Raw genomic sequence first — 25,575 nt, 5'->3', positions numbered from 1 at the left:
TAAGAAATTTCACTACTGTATGTTTTGTGTCTCAGATGAACAACTACCCATGAAGACTCTAGTTTCAAACAAGAGTCTATCACAAATTACTCAGGCAGAAGACAGTAACCTGTTCTTTATCATTTCTGTGTCTGCCTGTATGAACTTAGACAAAATGTCTTGTATGAAGCGATAACCCTATGTCTTGCTATGTCAAACACAATCCTCAAATTAAGCTAAAGACAGTTTTTTTGTACTGTAGGGGGTTTTCACACTTGAGTAAAAGCATGTGAAGATTAGAAGAGAGAAGACTTCCTGTTCTTAGTGGCATAGCGAATTGAAACTTCCTGTCACTAAGCGTGAAGGTGAAGGCAGGCTGGTGTGACATCACTTCTACTTACTTGACTTGAAACCAAAGGCGAAGTTTTAGGGTTTGGAGAACAAGTCCAGGAAGCTGCATCAACTGATAAGGCGGAAAACGTATGTAGCTTAATAAAATTTGGACTTTTTTTTTTTTTTTTTGTCTTAGAATTGAGTTTGGAATTGGAAACGCAGCTTCGATTAGGCGTGTGAATATATCTATCCATTGGTCTCCACTAGGACTGCACTGTACGGTGTGTGGCCGTACACCCCCTAACTCCTGGACATGGCAGGTCTCCGTGGTCTCAAGATCCTGCTGCTCCTGGCTGGGATCGTCGCTTTGACCAACTGTAAGTAATGATGTAACGCAATGTTCCCTGGGTGGTTTTCTTTCTGATGGCATTGCTTGGAGGAAGCTATGTTTTATGAAGTTGTGTTCTAGTGTGTGTCATCTGAAACTAAAAAAAAACAAAAAACAAAAATTAAAACCTCTAAGGGATGCTGACCCTGAATGGTAGCCAACTCGATCATGTGATCACCTTCATGAGAAAAAGTGAAATATACTTTTGATGCGACATGAATCTGTCAGCAGGGATGCTTGACAATTTACTTTTGTCGAAAAACGGAAAACATCACAACACAATGTCTAATAATTTAACCTAACAACCAAGTGCAGAAATGACAGCATAGCATGTCTTTGAGCCGTGTCTCCGTTTGTGCTACTTCACTTTTCTTTAACTTTCCAAACCCAAGAACACAAGTCAGTACAAAAGCGCGTACTTGTGATGTATAAAGCCCAAAAGTGACAGGTTCATGAGCACCTCTGGCAAAAGAATAAACACTTACGTTCATCAAAGGCTGCTGTTAATAACGAGGGTCTCTTTAAAACATGTTTCATTTGGTACAAAGCTTTGGGAATTTTTAGTTGTTTCTGTTCTGCTTTGGTGTGTGTGTGTGTGTGTGTGTGTGTGTGTGTGTGTGTGTGTGTGTCAGGACATTGGGGGGTTGAGGGGTATGTCTGCCAGAGATGAGAGAATTTTTTTTGGGGTGTGTCCCTGCAAGCTCTTCAACTTTGGTGATTTTGGGTGATGTCTATGATACACATCTGTGTGTGTGTGTGTGTGTGTATGTGTGTGCGTGCATGTGCCTGCGATAACTCGGGACCTACCTTTCCGCCTCTAGCATCACTCAGAGTTTTGCTGTTGTTCAACACATCAAACATTTTTTGATATTTTCAGCTTAGGCAACTGTTTTCAAAAGCTGCAATGAACCCATCACTCTGTTTCACTGCATTGACATAATCTAGGGTCAGGGTCAGTATTTCTCAGCTAGTATGTGAGGTGAGTCATCATGGGACTGTACAGTGCATCAGACCTTTTCTATTTATACGTTTTTACTTTTCCATTGATCCACCATTGTTTTTTCACAATTAAAACATTGCTCCAAAAGCATCGCCATTGTAAGATAGTGCTCACCTTTAAATCATTCAGCTTCATTTAGTTAGCTTCATGTCATAGTGGTGGATAAAACATAAGTCCATTTAATTACACTGGCTTGTGTTGTAATTCTATAACTTTCTATGCCACTGTATTACAGAGAAATTTTTAGTAGTTACTTTTTGGATACATATTCATAAAACCTATAATAAACATAAACATAGTATGCATTGTAATACAGTACATGAACCCATGCAAAAGTATTTACAAAATAATTAAAATCATCTACAACAACATTTGTAAACAATATGAATTTTTCATCCGATATGGCCTGTAAAGTAATAGCATTTATAATAGCATTTAATTTATTTTGTTTTTTTTATATATAAGATTAAAAGATAGCTGTAGGATATAGAAAGGTAATTGTAAATAATAATAAATACAGTTAATTTAATTACATATATGTTTTTGTATCATGAAACAAAGTCATTTTTTTTAAATATAGTTTTTTTTTTTTCAAGAAAGACCTGGTTAATACAGCAGCATTAAAATAAAAATATACATATAGTTTATCATATGAAATATGTATTTGAATCACAAGGATATGATGGTATTCTACCATAGCATAGTCCCACCCTGATATTAGTCAGTAACAGAAGTTAATGTCAAAATTATTCCTCATTGTTCTATGAAGGGGTTTCATTAAATGTAGCGTCAGATTAACCCAAAAGTCAATACATCATGGGTGAGACCAGCTCTGCCACATGCAGATTTTCAAGTTTGCTTTAGCTGGTGCAGGACAAAGTTGTGTGATCAAAAACTTGACCACTTCCGTTTTTCATTTTGAGTTGCCTTCATTTCCTGGCAGAACAGAGCAGATCAGCGTGGGCCAAGCAGACTGAGACAGAGCAGTAAATGTCTTGAGAATTGATGTAAAAAAAAAAAAAAAGAAGAAGTGTGGTGTCTGAAATGAAGAAGTGAGGTCAGAAATGTTTAACGTGCTGCATGATTGAAGCAGCCTCTGTTGCTTGTCACAAAAAAAAAAAAAAAAACAAGGGATGGTGCTAGGCAGTAAATGCAAAATGTTAGAAGGAAGAGGAGACAAAAACAAATACCAATAGAAAGAAACAAATTTAGACACTGTATTAGTTCCTTAACTAAATGTCGTGCAAGTAACCAAATCTGGTAACAGCCGTCTTCACGCATTTCTGGTTCTAACTAAACTGTCTGTGCTGGTATCTTTTCTTGAGAAAGTCACACCTTTGACACTCGGCCCTAAACACACTGAACGAGTATTTCGAGGACCAAGAACACATCATCTAAATCTTTAAAGGACATTTTAAATACATGCTGAATATGGTTTGGATACCTCTTTCTACACGAGCTTTCTCATATCTGAAATAACAATAGAGCACAGTTGCACCTCTCAAACCTTTCACTGAAACCATTCAAATCAGTCACCACATACTGACATAAATAGGCAGCATAGAATAGTGACATGTGTCTGCAGAGAGCGTGCATCTCAGCTCGGTACAGTGAAACAAGAAGGCGCCAAACCACATCCTGAGACTCATTGTTTGTCTCCTATCATCTCATTGCTACTGTTATAAAGAACAATTGGACAAGAAGAACTGCTTACACCAAATTCATTCTTAAATTCAAGGTTATATTGACATTTCTAAAGATGTACATGCTTTTAAGCTAGAATGAGTGCACACAGTGTGAAGAATAAATATTTGAAACAAGATTTTGTGTTTGTTTGTTTGTTTGTTTGCATTTCTAAGGACTAAAATGAGGATATAAACAGGACAGTCAGTCATGAAATGCTTCAGGATAAGGAACATTTAGTCCAAACTGAAACCTTTTCTGTAAATATGGGGTGGTTCTAGGTTTTAGTGCAAAGCAGGAAGTAGTGGTTTGACTTCTGAAATAGCAAGTGTGGTTCTTTGCCATGTTGTCATAGCAACCGAGTTGTACCATGCTGCGTCAGAGAGACAAACTCAGATGAAAATGGCCTCCTTGTTTCAGCCGAGAACGATGTGGCCCTCCAAAGAAGTTATATAGAATAGGATTTATAGATCAGATGTTGACTGTTGTCGTATGTTCAGATGCACAACAAGACAAAAAAAGTTGCAATTATTTACATGTTTTTTTCTTCTTTGTATTTCCAGGTCAAACCAATGGTGAGTTTAAAATGACCTAATGTAATACCTAACATTAAATTGTTATTTTAATGAATGAATGTTTAAAATTCTAATTAAGCTACCAGCTTTGCCATACCCTGTGCCACACCAGCCTCCTCTGTGCTTCAGCCTCTTACTACTTCCTACTCTTCACACTCCCTCAGCACCAAAGCCTAGTCCCCCTAGGTGAGTTTCATTCATGTTCAAGGCCGATGCAGAAAGTAATCGGACAATCAAAGGATGCATGAAGTTGATCTTTACTCCTGGCTATTTTTCCTATTGTTTCCTTATTGGCTTGCTTTATGCTGAGCAAATGCAAACTAATAATAAAACTGCATCTCTGCAGTGAGGGCTATAAATCAGTTATGTTATTTATACCCATGAAGTCATATAATAATGCATTGCTTCTTTTTTGTTTGTTTGCTTGATGTTGCTTCCTGCCTGGAATGTCAGCAAAGTGTCAATTAAGAAGAAAATCAGATTCTACACTGACTGTGTGATTTTCTCCTGGACTAACCTCTTCCCAGTCCATTTTTCCAGTTATACTGTATCTTAGATTGGTTGTAATGATACTCAAACATGGACACATATAAACACCTTTTAGGTGCAGATGCAGTTTTTTCCATCACAGGAACAAGATTATTAATCCAGTGAAAAGAATTCATTTGATTTTCTAATAGCAGCTTGTCTTTTAGAGTTCAGGTTGAAACTTCATTGACTTTAGTTCAGCATTAGTTTTTATTGGTTAGTCAATAAGATGTTAAGTTGGGTTTGCTACTCCTACAAAGTTATGCCAGTACTGTTCCACTGTTGTCATACTCCTGTTAAGGTTGGTCTCTATAAGGCAACTTTGCTGTTGGTGACACAGTTTTGGCCAAAGAGACAGAGAATTGTTGAAAAAATCAGGATTTAGAGCTTTTGTTTTCTGTCATGTTTTCTTTTTAAAACAAATGTGTAGAGGTACATGAAGGAGAGGAAGGAGAGATGGTTAGTGACACCATCTTTGTAACAAACTGGATTTATGTGGACATCATCATGTAGCATCTTTTAAAGCTGTAGGATTGTGATATTGTTTGTTCTGATTTTTTTTTCTGAAATACAGATAATTCAGCCCATTTACCTGCACACACAAATCCACTAAACCCAGACTCTCTGTAACCTCCTCACCTACAGACACCAAGGCAGCAACTGCTGCCAAACCCCCAACTCCTGCCCCCACACCTACACCCACCTTATCATCCACCAAACCAGTCTCCTCAAATCAGACACTCCCTTCAACCAGTGTGTCTGGTAAAGTATTCAGCCAGTTTTGAATATTTCAATGTTTGTCCATTTTTCTTTTTAAAACAACTATGTAGGGGAAATAAGTGAGAGGAAGAGAAATGAGAAGCGTAACCATCTCAGGAACAAGAACAAACTGAATTTATATGGACTTCATCATGTAGCAGCTTTTTATTTACAGGAACAAACATTAGGATATTGTGTTTGTCTTGATGTTTTTTTTCCTGGATTGTAGATAATTCAAGCCTCTTACCTGCACACACAAATCCACTAAACCCAGACTCTCTGTAACCTCCTCACCTACAGTCACCAAGACAACAACTGTTGCCAAACCTTCAGGTCCCCAAGTAAATGGCCACATTCCTGCACGCAACTCGCCAACCACCAAACCAGACTCCTCAAATCAGACACTCCCTTCAACCAGTGTGTCTGGTAAAGTATTCAGCCAGTTTTGAATATTTCAATGTTTGTCCATTTTTCTTTTTAAAACAACTGTGTAGGGGAAATAAGTGAGAGGAAGAGAAATGAGAAGCGTGACCATCTCAGGAACAAGAACAAACTGAATTTATATGGGCTTCATCATGTAGCAGCTTTTTCTTTACAGGAACAAACATTAGGATATTGTGTTTGTCTTGATGTTTTTTTCCTGGATTGTAGATAATTCAAGCCTCTTACCTGCACACACAAATCCACTAAACCCAGACTCTCTGTAACCTCCTCACCTACAGTCACCAAGACAACTACTGCCCCCAAACCTACACTCACCTCAACCACTAAGTCTGGTAATGTATTCAGCCTGGGTTTCCAGTTATTTATTAGCCAAAGTACATTTAGCATGATTAAATCCTGAAATGGTTGTTACAGTAAGTATCATATCAGCTAAGACTGTTGGCAGTGAAGTATTTCAGTGTGAACTTGACATCCAGCATGCTCTCCATCCTCCAGACAACTCACAAGGGTCCTCAGGCACCAACCCCACCAGCTCAGGTTGGAATTGTGAATATCTGAACTTCTCTTTTGTCTTTTTAAAACAAATGTGTAGATGACATATATGACGGGAAGGAGAAATGGGTAGTGACACCATCTTTGTAACAAGAAAGTGGATTTATGTGAACATCTTCATGTAGCACCTTTTAAAGTTGTAGGAACAATCATTGTGATATTGTTTGTTCTGATCTTTTTCCCTGCAATGTATCTCAATCAGCCTCCTCACCCACACGCACGACCACAAATTCACCCAGCCTCTCTGTAACGTCCTCACCTACAGTCACCAAGGCAGCACCTGCTGCCAACCATTCAGACCCCTCAGCTACTGCCCCCACACCTCCACTCACCTTATCAACCCTCAAACCCTCAAATCAGACGCTCAGTTCAGCTTCTGTGTCTGGTAATGTATTCAGCCTGGGTTTACAGTTCTATTAGCCAAAGTACATTTAGCATGATTAAATCCTGAAATGGTTGTTACAGTAAGTATCATATCAGCTAAGACTGTTGGCAGTGAAGTATTTCAGTGTGAACTTGACATCCAACATGCTCTCCATCCTGCAGCCACTACTCTTCCTCCAAGCATCTCAAATCAGTCCTCACCCACAACCACTTCAGTCACCAACCAAACAGTCTCTCAGGCGACTACCACAGGTTGGAATATTCTCCTTTACTATACACATATATACAATACAGTCGTTGATATAGGACTGTGGTAAGAGTGTTATTAGTCCAGACAATGGACACTAACACTGACACTGGTCAGGTAGGGATTACAAGTAGTTCTGACAGGTAAAAGTAAAACTTTGTTAGATTCCTCCTGTTGAATAATCATATTAATGTTTTGTTTTGCTCTTTTCTCATCTCTTCTTCTGTGGTAATGCATCGTCCAGTCCCACCTCCACAGTGTGAGTATCAGATCATGTTTTCTAACATAGTGAAATTATTTTGGTATCAAGTGTCTGTTTTTCCTTCTTACTTTAAAACAAATACAGTGACAGTGTATTTTTACAGTGAGTGTCCAGAAAGTGTTTTATTCTCAACTATCACAGGAACAGATTCAACTAAAACATGAACAAAGTGTGTGAGATTAAAAAGACGTCTTCACTTGGTTCATATCAACTAAGATATTTTATAAATCTGTTGATCTGGTTTTCAGGTTCTTACAATGTTACACCCATAAAGTTTGGCTTCCGGTTTAACATTACAAGCTCTGCTGCTGGTAACTACACCATAACCATTAATGAAGAAGGCCAATCCACAACCTCACTTCAACTTTCCGATCAAACCAAATCACATGAAATCAAACAGCTGAAGCCCTGTACTGAATATGAGCATCATGTGACATTTACTGTTGGACCTGACAAAATAAAGTGTATCAACAGTGATGGACATAAAACCAAGACGTCTGAAATGAGTGAGTAAAAATAATTCATACTGTTCTAATGTATCTCACATTTCTCCACATTTAAGACATGAGTCTGTTTATAAAATACATGTTTGTGTATTTTAGATAAAGTTGACATTAAAGTTAGCAGCCGCAGCTGCAAACCTGGATATGTTTGTTACCAAAGTGACTGGAACATCGGCTCTTCACTATCAACACCAAATAATATTCCAGCTCATCGATGTGATAAGAAAACATTCTGTGTCAAACCTGGTTCCAATGACATTTGTTCAGATTTTACTACAAGCTTCACCTGTGGGAACTTTAGCATCACCAAAAGCATCACTGTCGGTGTGTACAACAGATTCTACCTGTGTTTTGATTAGTATGTGCTGTAACTTATTTTCCTCCAGTCTAAACTATGTGCTCTTTTCTTTTTCCTACAGATTTCTTAGATGAAACTACAATAAATCAGCCCATTCCCACTGAACTTCCTGCAAAAATAAATCCTGAGTTACCTCCAAACTGTAAAAACCTCTCCATTGATTACACCTGTCAAGGTAAATAGAAAGACTCAAATTCCTTGTTTGTGTTCACAAACATGGTCACTAACGTTTTCATTCTGGTTGGTTTTAAGTTGAAGTTTAACCACAACTGATCAACTGCTTCTAGTTACTGAGGTAAAAAGATTAGTTGTTGAAGAAAAGTTGTCATCCTTGTGTCTCCTCAGAAAATCGAAATCCTGCTGAGCAGAAGAAACTGTCAGAGTTGGAGCCCTACACAGATTACAGCTGTACTGGTCTGATCAAGAACAACAACGTCCCAATAAAAGTCACAACTGCTATCAAGTTTAACATCGACTGTGGTCTGTTGACGTTCACTTCACCTCAGTGCAATAAAAGTTTTTATCCTCAGATACTGTGGAGTGAATTACTGTATAGTACCAGAGCTCAGTTCACTGTTACTGATGTCTGATGTTTTCCAACAGAACTCACAATAACCAACACAAAGAACAGCACAACCAATACCTCCATTGAGCTGAGGTGGAACACAGCCAGTCAGAAGTGTAGAAATGTCCTCTCCAACCTGAAGAAGCTTTCTTATGAATGCAGCTGTAGGCCTACTGACTCCAACCAGAAGGGTAAGTTCAATTATTTAGATTAAGATTCTAATTATTTTCTTCATTTTACAGGAAGGTGCTTTTTGAACTTTGCTGAAGCTCCTTTAACTGTTTAGTTTAGTTTACCTAAATAGTCAAACATACTGAGAAAATGGGAATCATTCCTGAACTTCTAGAGCCACATGCTAACTTTAGCCTGCTTAGTGACACAAATGACTTTGGCTGATAGAAATAAGTCACAATTTTATGAAAAAGATTCTTAAAATAGAAATGAAATATGATCCAGAAATAACTGAAACATCACAGTTTAATTTCATATGTTTCCATATCCACAAAAAGTGTGGCATTAGCTGTTTCTCAGTCTGCTGGTATATAGTCCATGGTGGATGTTAAAGTGTTCGCTTGTAAGACCAGAGTCACTGATCTACAGTAGCAGTGACACATGGATGATTTTGAGATGGTAACGTGACAAACAGATCAATCTGCTGTTGTATATTTTCTCTGATTTAAGGTTCAGTCACATAAAGTCTTTGATTTTCCTGCTGTCATTAAACACAACAAAACAGATGATGAAAATTATGTTACTGCTACAGGAAAAACACACGAAGAAACTAACGGTGGAAGATGTAAAATTTCTGGACTGAAACCATACACAAACTATACCTGTGACATCCAACCCACCTACAATAACAAGAAAGTGAATAAACAACCTGAAGTTAAACTGGAAACTGATCCTGGAAGTAAGTAACCAACAAAATATCTTATTGGTAAAGTACAGTTATTTTTTCATGGTATTTATCAAACCTTCACCTTTTTTGGAATATGAAGTTATTTAATTAAGCCAATTACATTAATCAAGTAAAAGTTCATATTTCTATTTCTGATCATTATGAAAATTACAATTAATGATGTAATTTATCAGAATTTTTATTCTTTCTGATTTTTCTAGTGAATAGTTTGATTTACATTTCCAGAGAGCAATACCAATGTACATTACGTACAGAAACACAGTCCAAACCATTATAATAATCATTACAATGTAGCTCCAACCAGTACAATAGGAACCATACATATGTGTCAGGAATATACAGTAATTATAGAATTGAAATTCCAATAAAAGTCATTATTCTCAGTTGAATTCTCTGTGACTGTAGCTTCAGTCAGTCCTGACCTATTTATAAATCTTACTGCTCACTTATTAGTCTGCAGTGTGGCAGCAGAGTAATTACTGACCATTTCAGTGTTAAATTGTAATCCGTACATTAAAACATTTTAAAACTGAATAATAATCATATTTTCTTATAGTCTTTAAAAAATCAATTTTAAAAATTGTTCTGCATGTGTGTATCATCTTCCATCTCACAGGTGAGTTTTTGGAAATGAATCAGTTGAATTTGTCAGTTAGTCAGTGTAAGTCCCGACAGCCTTATGTCACTAAATATTTCTATTGTATTTCATTTAAACATCTCACCTTAAAATGAAATGCAGTCCAGCCCTCAGAGCAGGACCAGGTCAGGGCACTCTACAACCTCTACCAAATATATAACAGCTGTGGGATAAAGTTAATAACAAGTAATAGTAAAAGCCTAAAATAATCACTTTTAATAATAACTACTTTTATTCCTTTTCACTTTGTGTTTATATTTAGTTGGTTTTAAACAGTAAATGTCATTTCTTTCTTTGCTTTGCTCAATTTGTATTTGTATCACTTCTGATGTCCAGGACAACTAATACAGCAGCTCACTAATAATGTTTCTAACTACAGAAATGGCTGCTATAGAAAACTAAAATATTACTTCAACTGTGAATATGCATAAAGTGTTGTATCTGAAGTTGAATATATTTTTCTTCACTCTCTTACAGGACCAGATCAAATCACAAAGCTGAATGTGAATGTTTCAGAGCATAATGTGATTAAAGTAACATGTGACCGAGCCAAAAATCTGAATGGACCTGAGGAGAGATACATAATTCGTCTTCGTTATGCAGGTGGCACTGACGTTGTGGCTTCGCAAAATGGTCCAAAATGTAATACTGAATTCAAAGATCTGAGCTACCTTACAAAATACACAGTGGAGGTTTGTATCATCTTTTTTCATTCCAGTTTTATTCATTTTCCATGAATTGTGTCTTTTTTCATTTTTCCAAATGCCATAATGCCTGATACAGGGATGTTTTAAATATATTTCCAGGTGACTGTTTTCAATGGAATATTTGAGAGCGAGCCCATGAGAAAAGATGTTTCTACTCTATGTAAGTCTTGTTTTAATTGACACCACAAATCATCTCATGATATTTAGTTAAATCATGTTATACATTTTAATTTTCATGCCATCTATGTTCAAACAATTTTTGTGTTTTGTATCTTTGACATAAATGCCACCCCTTTGACAGTCTTTTCTTTTAATCATCATTTCACAGATAATGACAAAGCTGTCATTGGTTTTCTCGTCTTTCTCATCATCATCACATTTGTTGCTCTGCTTTTCGTCAGCTACAAAATCTACATTTTGAAGCGCAGAAAGTCCCAGTAAGGAATATTTTGCAATTCGCATTTGAATAGCAATTAAAACTATTGCTGTTCTCAAACATTTTGAAACCAATCTTCAATCTTCTTTTTTGCAGTGACCTGAGTGAGAACATAGGACTTATTTCAACAGCGAGTGAGTAGTTTTTGGTAGATTTTAGCTGTCCTGTTGTTTGTGTGTTTGTTTGTTTGTTTTGTCTTGTTGGGTACATTTAAAACAATAATAATAGTATATGACATAGAACAAGAATAAGACACAATTCAAAGGCAAATAAAAGCATAAATTTAGACAGTGTCAAACTGCACGCAAAGACATGTCTGTAGAAAGGTTTTAAGATGCTGTCTTAATGTATCCACTAAAAAATGACTTAATAACCCAAAATGCCTGTAGTGCATTCATGTAAACTACACTTATGACAAGTCCAAGTAGGAGGTGCAGAAGTTCCTGTTTGTGTTAAACATGTTTTCCATTTGTGCATGGTTTGCTGCTGTAGATGATGAGGAGAACCTGCTGCCTATTGAGCCAATAGTTGCAGAGGTTCTGCTGGAAACCTACAAGAGGAAGCTCGCTGACGAAGGAAGACTTTTCCTGGCTGAGTTTCAGGTAAATCTGAGTTCATTTCTGGGAGACATTATTACTGATATTTTTTCTTTCATGGATTGATTACAACCAGAGAGCTAGACATGAGGTTAGATGTGCATTTTTTTTTTACCTACAAATGATATTTTTTGTTTATCCCTCCAGAGCATCCCCAGAATTTTCTCACGGTACACAGTGAAAGAGGCTAAAAAGCCCAACAACAGCGTGAAGAACCGCTATGTGGACATTCTGCCATGTGAGTCAGCACATTAGCATACGAGGCACAACAACATATGAGGCTTTTTAGATAAAAGATATAAAAACTCTAGGCAAATGCATTTTCTATAACTTTACTGGCTTTGTTGGTTTTATTATTAAGCTTCACCTTATCAGGTGATCTAGGACCTTGTAACTAGGGTTAGGAAGGGTTTGTCACTTTTTGATGTAGTGTTACAGAGATAGGGCAGCACGGTGGTTGAGTGGTTAGCACTGCTGCCTCACAGCAAGAAGGGCTCAGCTTCGCAACCTATCAGGGGCTTTTCTGTGTGGAGTTTCATGTTCTCCCTGTAACAGCACATGGGTTTACTCCGGGCACTCCAGTTTCCTCCCAAAGTCCAAAAACATGTATCAGGTTGATTGGTGACTCTAAATTGCCCATAGGAGTGAGTGGGAGTGTGTGAGGTTGTTTGTCTCTATGTGGCCCTGTGATGGACTGGTGACCTGTCCAGGGTGTACCCCTGCCTTTCACCCAAAGAGAGCTGGGATAGGCTCCAGCAGATCCCTGTGGCCCTGGTTAAGGAATAAGCAGGTATAGATAATGGATGTATGGATGGATGGATGGATGGATGGATGGATGGATGGAGTACAGAGATGTTTCTGAAATCAATTTTACATTTAGCTACATTTTTTCATTAAGGGTGTTTAAGGTTGTTAAGGTGTCCACAGTCTCAAGGAGATTTTATTTCTGTCTTGAACCAGACGATTATAACCGTGTCCAGCTGACCACAGGAAATGGAGACCAAGGTTGTGACTACATCAACGCCAGCTTCATTGATGTACGAACACCAGCTCACTACTGCACACTACTTCTACTAGAACCATAATTGTTTTATTGTTTATTACAACTGCTGAAGCCATCAGATTTAGAATAACAAAATCAAAGTAATTTTAAAAATATAACAATGATAGTGAGGACATTCCTGTCACTAATTTTTAGGACTAAATAGTAGTGACCATATTTATTTTCTTACTGAAGGGATACAAGGAGTCCAAGAAATACATTGCAGCTCAAGGTAAAGTCATGTTCTTTTTTTTTATCACACCCTCAGGCAGTGACTTGCATTAATGTATGTTTATACTAAGTGTGCATGCATGTGTGTATATTTTCTGTGTGTGTTGCAGGCCCAAAGGATGAGAGTGTGACTGACTTCTGGAGGATGGTCTGGGAGCAGCAGTCTTCTATTATTGTCATGGTAACACGCTGTGAAGAGGGGAACCGGGTAAGAACACTTTTATTGTACAGTATATTTTGTATATGTTATTTCACATAGTGTAAGTGCACTGACAGATATACTGTATCAGATATAGACCAGCCCACAACTGACACTCATGCACATGCTGCGGTCTCATTTCTTGGAGAAGGGTACCTAACTTGTAGCAGTCTGCTTTTTAACATACTTCAGCTGCACATGCAGTGCTCGATCAGCCAGCTTGGTGTGTCACTTTCTCCCCTCTCATGTTGTGTCACAGACTAAGTGTGCACAGTACTGGCCGTCTCCTCAGCGAGAGACTGAGATCTTTGAGGAGTTCATAGTGAAGCTGAGCTCAGAGAACCACTGTCCAGATTACACCATCCGCCATCTCAGCTTAACCAACGTGAGTTTCCATCAAAAATCTGCACAAACATAAAATAGCGTATACATATGTATGTTTACACTTATGTTTACACGTATGGGCACACTAGCGCATTTTTAGTGTTAACTTGTGAATATATGCATGTGCTTGTGTAAGTGTGAAGGCCAATGTGCTATTTTCTATTTTCATCACAATTCTTAATTTAATATGAATAGATCTCTGTGTGTGTTTGCATAATCATCTGTGTGTGTTTCTTCAGAAGAAAGAGAAGAACTCAGAGAGGGAGGTGACTCACATTCAGTTTATGAGCTGGCCAGACCATGGGGTCCCAGAAGACCCTCACCTCCTCCTGAAGCTGAGGCGGCGTGTCAATGCGTTCAAAAATTTCTTCAGTGGCCCCATTGTCATCCACTGCAGGTATGGACGAGGTCTCATTTTATACTCAGCTAATGTTCACTTCAATATAGCAATGTGAACAACATTTAATTTACTAATAACAGTCCCAAATTCTGCCGCTATTATCGTCACACTTCCCATTGTTCAGATCCTTTTTGACAAATCTAAACATTATGTGTTTATTGTCTCAGCATTTACTTCACCACTGAAATGCCTGTTTATCTCTATACATATCTATTCAGATTCTAAATAAATATGTATAGAGATTTGTTTAAATTGTATTTTGTTATGCTGATTTTTAAAGGCGACATTACCTCGCTTTCCTTCTGAACTAATTCTTAACCTTGACTTTGCATGCCACTGATACAAATGTATGATGTATTAATGCAGTGTCTTTATTTGGTGTGTAGTGCTGGAGTGGGCAGGACAGGCACCTACATTGGCATTGACGCCATGATGGAGTGTCTAGAGGCAGAGGGCAGAGTGGATATCTATGGTTATGTAGTCAGACTCCGCAGACAGCGATGTCTCATGGTTCAAGTAGAGGTAAATTATCACTTTACATCATATTTTGACAGTGTGTGTGTCTCCAGCCTCCAGGAAATTAATGTAAATCAATGCATTGTCCCCATGAGGTATAAAAACCATTTGGTGTGTGTTTTGTACTTCTGTCTTTGTGAGGACCAGTTTGAGCACATCAAGGACACTTTGGGTTAGAATTAGGTTTAGAGTTAGGGTAAGGGTTGGGGTCAGCCATTTAATTTAAGGTTAAAGTAAATTGCTAGGGAGTGTATTATGTCACTGAGTGTCCTCACAAATATAAATATAAATGTCTATTAGAAAACCTGTAGAAACACTTGAAACTATAACTATATTAAAAAAGATGGATATAAAACAAGTAACTGGGATTTTAAAAAACTAAATGTTTACATTTTTTAATATTCAGTTATTAATTAGAAGCTGTACGGGTGACCTGACATGCCTCGTTTAACTATTTTTGACAGTTAGACCAGAAAGACACTCATCTTATTTCTGGTTGTTGTGGATCTCTTTAGCACCTACAGAGGGCAGAGGCAAATATAGGTTGTGCACAGTCTGTGTGGGCATGTGCATATTATATTTAGAATATATGATTTGAATATCTTTATTCACTGTGACATTAAAGGCTTAAAATATTTATTGTTTAGCTCAATTCCAGTTTGTCTGTATATTGGTTAGGGTTAAATTGCATTATGTGTATATTAAGCACATTTGTCCTTGAATAGTCCCAGTACATCCTGATTCATCAGGCTCTGGTAGAGCACAACCAGTTTGGAGAGAGTGAGATTGCTCTGTCTGAGCTCCACAGTGCAGTGAACTCACTCAAACAGAAAAGCTCAGACAGTGAACCCAGCCTACTGGAGGAGGAGTTTGAGGTATGGCATTTTATTATCTTAGCATTTAGAAAATATGTATTTATCTGAGGAGATATGATTGTTTGATTTAAAGAAAGTAAATCCATAAACACGACATACTGTAAATGGACTGTTAATTTGCAGCTATAACTGTATGTATAGTATGTCAGTAGTGTATTGTGAGAATGATTGTTTTTTTGTGAGTGAAATAAAATTCTGATTTCTCTTGAACAACATTAAATATCTTTTCATTCAAATACTGGCATTTCTGAGATTATTCAAATTTTCATTTCTTACCCAGCCCAGTCCATTTTCTTTTTAGCCTCTCCTCCCTTTAACTAATGAATATGGATGAGAAATATCACTATAAATGACTCAATAATGACATTTTTGTTGTACAATTCAGAGACTCCCCACTTTTAAAACCTGGAGGACATTCAACACAGGGATCACAGAAGAAAACATTAAGAAGAATCGCTCTTCATCTGTCATCCCATGTAAGTATCAAGTCATCACGGGGAGAAACTATGTTTTACACTATAAAATAACAACTATAGTAGAATGTGTCAGTGCATGTGTGCAGTATGTTTATAGACATATGATCATATACCAGAGTAAATGTACTAAATGTCTTGTGTTATAACGTGACAACCTTGCCACCCTCAGACGACTACAACCGAGTATTGCTGAAAATAGATGAAGGATACAGTCATGATAGTGACCATGATGAAAATGATGAAGAAGAGTCATCCGATGAAGAGGATGAAGAATCCACTAAATACATCAATGCCTCATACATAGATGTAGGTCATTTTCAGTATATTTACTAACTTTTTTTTTTTTTTGCATTAAAGTGACTGACTATAGCCTGCATGCCAAAATAAGAGTCTTTTGTTTAATTAAAGTATAACAAACTGCGTTCCTGTTACTGTCTTTCCTGCTGTAGCAGGTGTCTCATTAACTCTAAGTGAATTCCCATCTTCTATGCAGCCGGCTGGATTTTAAAACAAATCTAATTAAATGTATCATGTCTTATTTGTTTGGAGTGTGTACAACAATAGATGGATGTGTTTTCTTGCCCACACAGGGTTACTGGGGCCCACGCGCCTTCATTGTAGCACAGACTCCACTGCCAGACACAATGGCTGACTTCTGGTTGATGGTTTACCAGAAGAAGGCATCTACTATTGTCATGCTCTCAGAGTGCAGTGTGGGAGATATGGTACCTAAAGCACAATGCATATAATAATATATATTGTTGTAGCTACAAACCTTTAACTTAACATATATTCTGCACTATACAACTGCACTCTTGTTACATAGAGTATTGAATAAAAACACTTGTTTTCTTGTGGTCCCAGGAGTCTGACTGTGTGTACTGGGGTAACGATAAGAAAGTATTTGGAGACTTTGAGGTGGAGGTGGTAAACACAGACACGTCCCCGACTTTCATCTGTCGCACCATGCTGATCCATCATGTCAAGGTAACACAACCACCCAACCTGTAGGTCTGCTCTGTATCGGCCTGTGTTGTGTCTGCACATTTCAGTGTCACAAGTTGTTTTAACTCAGCGCCACTTCTGTCAACAGAGGAAAGACAGTCGGCAGGTGAAACACTTCCAGTTCCTGAAGTGGGTGAAGAGAGAAGTGCCAGAGAATCCTCAGGATTTTATAGACATGATCAAGAACATCAGGAGCGGCTGCAAATCAGAGAGAGGCATGTCCATCGTGGTCCACTGCAAGTAAGTCAACAAAATGTTCCGAACAACACATCCAGTTCAATTTGCAACGTTTTAAATGCTTCATTTTAAACACGTGATCTCAGAAGAAAATACCTCCCTGCCTGCTCAGGTTTTGTGTTGTGAGGTCCAGTCAAAAAGTTCAGTATAGGTCATTGATTATTTAACAGCACTTATACATTGGTGTTCCTTTTGAGATCAAAGTACATAGAGAAAAATTGATTTTTGTTCTAACTTCTTAAATTGACAGAACCTACAGTATTGTGGGACACCAGACGCGTCAATTTCAATCATCACTGAGTCATTTACAGTATCAATTAAGGGTAAATGTCTTTATGTTTAATCGGAGTAGCTGTAGTGAAAAAAAGCTCATGTTGTGCTCCCTCTCCTCAGCAATGGCTCATCCCGTTCAGGGGTTTTCTGTGCTCTGTGGAACCTGCTGGACAGCGCTGAGATTGAGAAGCTGGTAGATGTTTTCCAGGTGACCAAAACCCTACGCAAGGAGAGACAGGCCATGCTCTTTAATCTGGTAAGAGAAAGGAAGCCAGGATCTTTCAGGACACTGTTTCACTGCTTTGACTACCATATAGCACTTGGTTGGTTTTGCAGAGGTTGGAAGTTGATCAGAATTTTTCATGTCCCTCTTAGTATGTGTTTATTGATCTATTGTGGTAGTTTGTTCCGAGCAAATAATCCAGCAATAAACTCTTTCCTTTAATTCAAATTCTTTATTTATAATATTTTTTAAGTAAAACCCATGAAGAGACAAAACCAACAATGTAACACTTCAGCTCTGAGTGCGGTCTGACTTCCCTGTTCTGTCTGGCTTACAGAAGGTGTTGACACTAAGATAACTCTTATGCTAGTTTAAACACAGTTAAGTAATGCCTTAAATCAACTGAGCATTACTGTTTTTAGCTAATGTCACACAAACAAGTGGAAATGGTGCAGTTCTTTATCAATAGTGACTATTATGTGCTTTAGAGCTTATTTACAGCAGCAGGGAAACAGTGCAGCAGTGGTTAGCACTATCGCCTCACAGCATGAGGGCTCAGGGTTTCATAATTAAAGCGACAGAGAAGGGTTTACTTGTACAACATTGCATCATGTCTCTTATGTTCCCACTGTCCTAATCTGTCCTTCATAGGCACAGTACCAGTTCCTATATGAAGCTTTGGAGGCGGCATGTCCAGTCCAGAATGGGGAAGTGAAAGCAGTACAAGCCCCTGCAGTCGACTCTGTCCAGATTGTGAACGAAACCAAAGCAGCAGAGCAGCCAGCTGAGGCAAAGGAGGACAAGCCCACCACCACTACCAGCAATGATCAGCAGGGGACAGCAGAGAACACCCCTCTGGTGGCGGCTGCTGAAGAGGAAGACAAAAAAGAAGAGCCAGAAAAGGACTCCAGCGCCCCCACAGAAACCACACCACTGGAGGATACCAGTAATGGTCCCGCTGTCACTGTGGACGCTTGAGAGGGCGGACGGGTGCATGGCTGTGCCTTTTACTTTGGAGAATAAGTGCTTCCGTTGAATGCTTTCTTTTGATTCATTTATGAATGTATAAACATTGTAAAGCTTTAACAACGTGTTGTTCTGATTGAGACATGTTAAACAATTTGATCAAACAGTTTAATGTCAATTTCCAAAAGTATGATTTAGACTAAGTTATAAATATTTGAGTAGGTATTCTGTAGGGATTCGAACAATTCCTGTGAGCAAACTTCGTTAGAAATGCTGTGGTCAAACTAGAGACCTTGGATTTACTATATAGTGATAGACAACTAAATTTCAAATATGCAGTAGATACATTCTTTCATAACCTGCATATTTAGTTTGAGTTACATTGAGTATTATTTTTCTTGCTAAATAAACACATGCTTCAGTCCACAGTTAGGCTATATACTATATTAGCAGTTTATTAGGTACACCAGGCTAATACAGTCTAATACAATAGTGCTGCAGGTTTTGTTCAAACTGTTTTAAAAAGGTGCTGATGAAATGTATGATCATTTGTAGTTTGTGCTGCTGTTGAACTATACTGCTTAAATGTACAGAGAAAATGTTTCTGCAGTGCCTCACTCATGTAAAACAAAACCATAGAAATACCTGCCAGTATAAGGCAATGCAATTCAGCAGCACCATAAATAATATCTGTAATGTTTGTACAAAAACCTGAACACCTTCATAAAGGAAGATTTATTGCAGCACTGTGGTATTGGACTGCCTTAGTTTTAGCTAGGGTACGCCTATGGAGCCTAATGAACTGACAAGAATGTATATCTGCTATATTTTACTCATTTATTCAAAATTTGTTATGTGACATTGTGCTATTCAATTAAAACAGACTTTCAATAAGATTCTAATTTAAGCAGAGTACTTATTAACTATTGCCATTTTACAGATTTGCTTGACATCATAAATCATCTTTAATACATAACCTCTTTTAAAGGCTCCAAATCCTATTTTCTCAGTGAGCTTATACATAACTGATTGAGTAAATACTGGCAATTGAGCCATGGATTGAGCAACAGGAGCAACAAGAACACAACTTTTTCCACCAAAGTTAGAACAGTTTCCTTTATTTCAGCAGCACTGGTCTGAAGAGGCAGGACTCTATGTGTCTCACTATGCCATAGTGGTGAGGGTTTGAGTATTTTACTGCTAAATAAATACTAAATATTTTTTTTCCTCCAGTTTTAACTTTAATTTTTGTTTACTTTTGAATACCTACTGCCATAAAGTAATATGATCTTCAAAATTAAAAACACAGTTGCAAACACTTGAAAATGTATAAATATAATAATTTACTTTGGTAAGTTGCACATTTTCAAATACGCTTGTTTGTGCAATCACTGTCAAAGGCAAACAGTTATATAAAATATAAGATGCAAAGATCCAAGGTTTGGATGATAATAAGCAAACAATCTGCTGCTTTTCTCTGAAGCTGCAGCTTAAACTGACTCTGATAGAATTTCTTATCCCTAAATAACGATCACACATGAAAATATAATGTATAAAAGTATATTCTATGTAAAAAAACATAAAATCCAAAGAATCAAGAAAAAAAAAACAAATCTGTGCTTTATACACACCTTCTAGGACCTGAATTTCTTTTGAAATGTGCTTTATGTCCTCCCAAACCTCAGAGTTTGAGGCTCAGAGGTTTGGGAACATCACAAATACCAAAACTATAGTACAGTATGTGAAGACATCCACACATATTTTAGTCAAAAAACAGACACTGAGCTTCTTAACACTGACTGCTCTGTGGACTTGTAAGGAGATATGTGGCGTGATGATACATAGATGTTGTCAGTGCGGTGCATGAGGACACCTCAGCATGACTTTTATTGGTAAACCACAGGAACCATGAAAACAAGTGCTTTCTAACACTGCATCAATGTTAATAACTAATTTAACGTAGCAGACATTTTAATTATCAATACTGTAGCACATGGCCACATTGCAAAAAACTTGTCCAAGATGTCAAATCAGATGATGATGATGTCAGCTTTAAATTCTGCTTTTCCACCTCTCTGATGTGAAATGGATTTAACATCATTATGTAAATGTGATTTGTCCCAATATGTCCACATAAGGTTATGATTCATTGCTGAGTCTCCACTGTTGCTAAATTTGGCAGAGCACACTCAGAGTAGAGCTAGGAAGTAGCTTCTCAGCTTTGACGGGTGACAAGCAATCACCCACAAAACACCTTTTCCTGCATTCCTCATGCTTAAATTCCATAAATATAATGAGCAGGAGTTAAGGCTACTCATGAGCTTTCTAATGCATTATTTAAAAAACGTATACTGGATCATTTCTAAGAACAAAAAAAAAAAAAAAAGGCCAAAATAATAAATGTACATTTTTAATCAGTACATGTCTTCACATTAGTTTTCAATGTTGTTTTGTATATAGCATTAAACACTGTTTCCCACTTTTAAACTCTGTCCACAACAAGTGAGGTTTGCATTATTTTGTTATGTGCAATGGAAAACACAGTCTGACCCAGACACAGTAGCAAACAGATTTCAGATTGGGTAACAATGTCATAGTAAACCTGAAGAAGGCTAATGCTTCAAGCTAGTTGATAGGTTTAGACCCTGCCATTGCTTTACATAGAGCAGGGTAACAGGCAGTCAACCACGAGTATGTTTCAAATCAACCAAATGAACTGATTTTCCACATTTTAGAAATGGCAAAAACTTGAACAGTCGTTCAAGTGTTGTCTTTTCAGAAATGTCCCTGTCACTGTCTGTCTGGCAGACCACAGTCAAATTCTAACCCTTGTCCTCATGTCTGTATGCTGCTGTTTCCATCTCTTTATCCACTCTCCCTAACATCGTCACCACAGCCACATCTTCCATCCTGCTGTGAGCTGAAGGATGCACCATCTTTTAGTCTTTACACTACTGCCTCTCCTTCTCCTCTGACCTTCAGCCTTTCAGCTAACATACTGTAACTGCACCATCTCTTGCGTCCCCCGTTACAAGGCCAATCTTCAACTGGACCATCCCAGTTAAACTGGCACATGATCAGGTTCAACAGCTTTAACCAGTTCATTGTATCAGGACAAATAAAGTGCATGGTCAGGGATGATATGGAGCCACAACCACTGCAAGTTTCAGCTCTAATCACTGGTCACTTTTTGGTTGTGCTGTCTGGCATCTCTTTTGCATCTCCGTTTGATGGGGTTTCCCTGGCAGTTGCTGGTCGGACCTTGGCAGGCTCAGATGTGGCCTTGGTGTTGTCACTTTGGGTTTTGGCAGTCTCTGGACGTGTCTTGGACTCTTTCTTTGCTGGTGGAGGGGTGGTGGGCTCCCAGAGGAAAAACTCATGCAGCAGTGTGTTGACAGCCTCAGGACACTCCATCATGACCATGTGACTGCCGTCCTCCAGGACCTTGAGGAATGCCATTATGAGGATCTAACAAAAAGTTAAAAATTGAAAAAAGTTAAATTTTGGGGTCATCAACGAAACACTTTTTGTTTTGTGCCAAAGTGCAATCCTTATCCCAGATCTCTGCATCACATTTTGTTTCAGTGATTTATGTGGGATCATGAAGTCGGGGAAATTTACATTTAAATGACTGTTCCACCAAGTTCTGAGTTGCATTGACTTCACAGTCTAATCAATCTAGAAAAATAATTACTACTAATTTTTTCTGTTTCTCTCATGTCACTGTTACTAAATGATTCCTCTTTTTATGTCAGAAGTGCCTTTGGTGGGATCAGTTTCTCAGTTGGGTTCCTGTGTTCAAGAGACTGTAGAAGCCCCATTACCTCTGCCATGCGCTGGTCTTCTTCGACGGGGACAAACTTGTCGTGCATGCCGTGAACCAGCAGGGTGGGCACTGTGAGCTCAGCATGGTAAACCTCGTCTCCTTCAGGCCAGTACTGCCCACTCATCATGGCGCGCAGCACAAAGGACGACACGTTGAAGGCATTGTTCTCTTTCAGCAGCTGCTTCTCCTTGGCCCCCTGCTGAGCAAAGCCAGCCCTGTAGGGGGCAGAGCAGACACGATTCATCTGAATTACAAAGGAAAGATGATTCATATGACATCAAACTGTGAAAAATAAACACACACTGTACCACATGAGGGTAGGATTAGCATACATATCACTCTTACCTGTGGCCAGCAACACAAATGTGTACCCACACATCTCAGTTGGAATACTGGTAATTCTTTTGATTAAAGCTTCTATTCTTTTTTGATTATCGCTTCTTATTTATAAAAGTCAAATGTTGCAGCTTTAAGTTACATTGTGTCATATTTAATAACACCCTATTAACATTCAATAAGAACTTTAAAGTCATATCTTACTCAGATGATACTGCATATAAAATAGCATAACAGATAGATTATATGTTTTTATGAAAAATGAATGGAAATGATCTGGGCCTATACAATTGTTCACATCAGTGAATAATTTTTTAGTCTTCTCACTGTGGACAGGTGAACCAAAAACAACCTTTTTGTGTCTGCTACTGTCCTGTTGCAGTCTGTCTTACTTGAGAAAGCTCCAGGCCAGCAGTGGTGAGAGGCAGTGAAGCACGCAGGTGGGCAGGTTGAAGATGGAGCAAAGGCTGGGCTCCAAAGCTGTGGGTCCGCCTCCGTTGATCATCACCATCTTGTGGATCTGTTCCGGATACTCGTGGGCCAGGAACGTACAGAACGACACACTAGGAAAGTAGAACAGAAGGCTGGTTACAGGAAGAAACAGGGTAATCGTGTTTATTTGGTGGCTGGAAGTGAAATTTGTGGCATTTATGGACAAAGGAGTACTTTGATTTCAACATGATAGCAAATAGCTGTAACAATTTGACCAATTAAATTTAGTCTTTGTACAAATTTAAGCAGGAATTTCAATTGAATTTCTGGAGCCTGATGAGTGCTGTCTTTCAATTCCACAGTTTTATTTAAATGTCACAATCTTAAATTTACCCATAAGAATGTCCTATGAGAATATTCCTCTTGCGTGCATATCTGTTGAAGATTAGTTTCATATCCTCAGCGAGGGCGTAGAAAGTGTAGGCTGCAGCTATTTGTGGCGCTGAGCTAGCTCCATGACCTGCCAGATCTGGGGCGATCACCTCATAGCCCAGCCTGGAAAAGAAATCCAACTGGCTTCCCCAGATATCCAGTGAGCCTCCCACTCCATGGATGAAGAAAAGAGCCACGTCTGAATGTGTCCCTTTACACGCTGATATCTTTCTTTCACAGTCGATCACCACAGTTCGCCTGGGCTTCCTCCTGCGCTTCCTGGGTTGCTGGGACTGGTCAGTCTCTCCAGCAGTAGGTGCATCTCCTCCTGTCCCCGTTTCAGATGTCTTGTAGTTTCCGGCTGTGACAGAGTCTGACCTGGTCTCAGGGATGCCGACAGGGGGTGACGAGTTACCACAGTCTGTCTGTTCAACCTCTACTGTGCTATTTGGTTCTGTCTGTCCATTCTGGCAGGTTTTCAGCTCTGCACTCGCTCTGTCACCCAGGTTCTCAATGAACAGCTGTCCATTACGATATACTGTGATCTTCCGTTTGCAGCTGACACTCCCACCCTGCCCAGTAGGTTCCTCCACCACCGACCGGTCAGGGAGGATATGTCGAACCCGCAGAATGCGACCTGGCTTGACCTCCACAAATTCGTAGCCATCAGCAGATTCAGAAGTTTCTACAGGAACCACAATGTTGGTCGACTTTGAGGTCAGGCAGCAGAGAAGACCTTCCATAAAGCTGGTCAGCATGGCTGCCAGTCTGGAGAAAATCATAGATAAATATTTTTATACCATAAAAATAAGGGAGTAGTAAATCAGCAAGTATCAGCAATATATATAATTGGTGATTAAAATGCAAATGTAAGAAGGTGATAGTTTGCTAAGGATAGTTTAAATTTAGATTATACACATCTTTAATTTAATTCTTTTTTACATGGACCCAAAGTGTACATTGTATACACTTATATTAAAAATAACACCATTATCATTATGTCCATATTCCCAAATTTAAAATATAAGCATAATCTCCAAAATTGCTTTATTATCACACTATTACTGTATTAGTGTAATTTTTAAAATGCATATAATAATTCTTGTTCATGTTTGGAATAATTTATATTTCTCCATTAAACGAGCATCATGGACCCTTAAAGGTATTGTTCAAAGAAATAGACAGGTTCTTTGACTTGTTTAATTACAACCTAAACCCTTGTGACTCTGTCAGACGTAACTGAGTAACATCTTCCCTCAGAGTGGCCTCTGGGGATATTAATAGCTGGTTACAGTAATAGCGCTGTGAGTTCAAGCTGTTTGCCATGTGATCACTCTGCAGCGGCACACACCGGTTAGTCAGGACCACAACAAAAACAAACACTAATTAATGGAACGTTTTAGGGATATAAACCCTTGAGAATGATGGAGGTTATTATTTGTTATTGTTTTATAAATCACTGTAAAGAATAAAGGCTAAGGATTATTACTTTGGCATGTATAAAGCATAAATTCACATGATCTTAGTCATGGAAGTTCTATGGTATATATCCATCTATGGTAACAGGTTTCTTCATGAGCTCCAAGCTGCTTATTTTAAAAAACCAACCACTTTACTGCTGGACAGCTTTAGTGTCCAAAGAACAGATGAGACAGTGTTTAAAATGTGCCATATACAGACTGCAGGTATAGTGTTCAGTATATGTCAGGTCGTCAGTTGATTATCAGCCATGACAAGGCCAGAGCAGCCAAGCAGGGTCTGCGAGCCTCACTGCTGGTGGTATTATCCTGCCTTTCTGTTCCTCCTCTCCCTGCTAGAGAGGATTATACTCCCTGTCTCTCTAAGTCCACACAACACAATCTGTCTG

At 38.4% G+C, this 25,575-nt stretch overlaps 2 protein-coding genes across 20 annotated transcripts; one reads left to right on the top strand and one right to left on the bottom strand.

The window, feature by feature from the left end:
- Positions 1-298: 298 nt before the first annotated feature.
- On the top strand, positions 299-19,578 carry ptprc (protein tyrosine phosphatase receptor type C). Of its 19 annotated transcripts, none has more exons than XM_026322934.1 (36): positions 299-459; positions 580-689; positions 3,947-3,958; positions 5,132-5,248; positions 5,546-5,671; positions 5,968-6,021; positions 6,185-6,226; positions 6,444-6,626; positions 6,788-6,877; positions 7,117-7,131; positions 7,383-7,640; positions 7,737-7,961; positions 8,057-8,170; positions 8,341-8,475; positions 8,599-8,751; positions 9,324-9,470; positions 10,594-10,808; positions 10,923-10,983; positions 11,152-11,260; positions 11,356-11,393; positions 11,752-11,861; positions 12,003-12,093; positions 12,816-12,892; positions 13,093-13,129; positions 13,239-13,336; positions 13,587-13,712; positions 13,954-14,108; positions 14,498-14,633; positions 15,353-15,502; positions 15,888-15,978; positions 16,148-16,284; positions 16,569-16,703; positions 16,843-16,965; positions 17,072-17,223; positions 17,614-17,749; positions 18,368-19,578. In XM_026322934.1, the coding sequence occupies exons 2-36, from the start codon at positions 626-628 to the stop codon at positions 18,692-18,694; spliced, it is 4,239 nt and encodes a 1,412-aa protein (XP_026178719.1). In that variant the 5' UTR covers positions 299-459; positions 580-625; the 3' UTR covers positions 18,695-19,578. The 19 variants fall into 19 exon arrangements, with proteins under 19 accessions (XP_026178719.1, XP_026178716.1, XP_026178721.1 ...); XM_026322931.1 differs by having other exon boundaries at positions 13,951-14,108; XM_026322936.1 differs by lacking the exon at positions 5,132-5,248 and having other exon boundaries at positions 13,951-14,108.
- Positions 19,579-21,347: 1,769 nt separating this feature from the next.
- On the bottom strand, positions 21,348-24,475 carry abhd8b (abhydrolase domain containing 8b). Its single transcript, XM_026323616.1, has 4 exons — positions 23,670-24,475; positions 23,237-23,407; positions 22,507-22,723; positions 21,348-22,150 (listed from the first exon to the last, which is right to left on the bottom strand). The coding sequence occupies exons 1-4, from the start codon at positions 24,464-24,466 to the stop codon at positions 21,866-21,868; spliced, it is 1,470 nt and encodes a 489-aa protein (XP_026179401.1). The 5' UTR covers positions 24,467-24,475; the 3' UTR covers positions 21,348-21,865.
- Positions 24,476-25,575: the final 1,100 nt, after the last annotated feature.

Source organism: Mastacembelus armatus, chromosome 4 (assembly GCF_900324485.2).
Source record: "Mastacembelus armatus chromosome 4, fMasArm1.2, whole genome shotgun sequence".
NCBI lineage: Eukaryota > Metazoa > Chordata > Actinopteri > Synbranchiformes > Mastacembelidae > Mastacembelus > Mastacembelus armatus.
This window is presented reverse-complemented; position numbering and strand designations above follow the sequence as displayed.

What these genes read in the sequence shown, in the direction of transcription:
- abhd8b (XM_026323616.1), bottom strand. Translation starts at nt 24,466, where the DNA reads ATGCTGACCAGCTTTATGGAAGGTCTTCTCTGCTGCCTGACCTCAAAG. An exon ending in CTCATAGGACATTCTTATGG is followed by an intron (nt 23,408 to 23,669) that starts GTAAATTTAAGA and finishes CTACTTTCCTAG; the next exon opens with TGTGTCGTTCTGTACGTTCC. An exon ending in AAGACCAGCGCATGGCAGAG is followed by an intron (nt 22,151 to 22,506) that starts GTAATGGGGCTT and finishes ACTTTTTGTTAG; the next exon opens with ATCCTCATAATGGCATTCCT.
- ptprc (XM_026322931.1), top strand. Translation starts at nt 626, where the DNA reads ATGGCAGGTCTCCGTGGTCTCAAGATCCTGCTGCTCCTGGCTGGGATC. An exon ending in TTGAAGCGCAGAAAGTCCCA is followed by an intron (nt 11,261 to 11,355) that starts GTAAGGAATATT and finishes TCTTTTTTGCAG; the next exon opens with TGACCTGAGTGAGAACATAG. An exon ending in AGGCCATGCTCTTTAATCTG is followed by an intron (nt 17,750 to 18,367) that starts GTAAGAGAAAGG and finishes TGTCCTTCATAG; the next exon opens with GCACAGTACCAGTTCCTATA.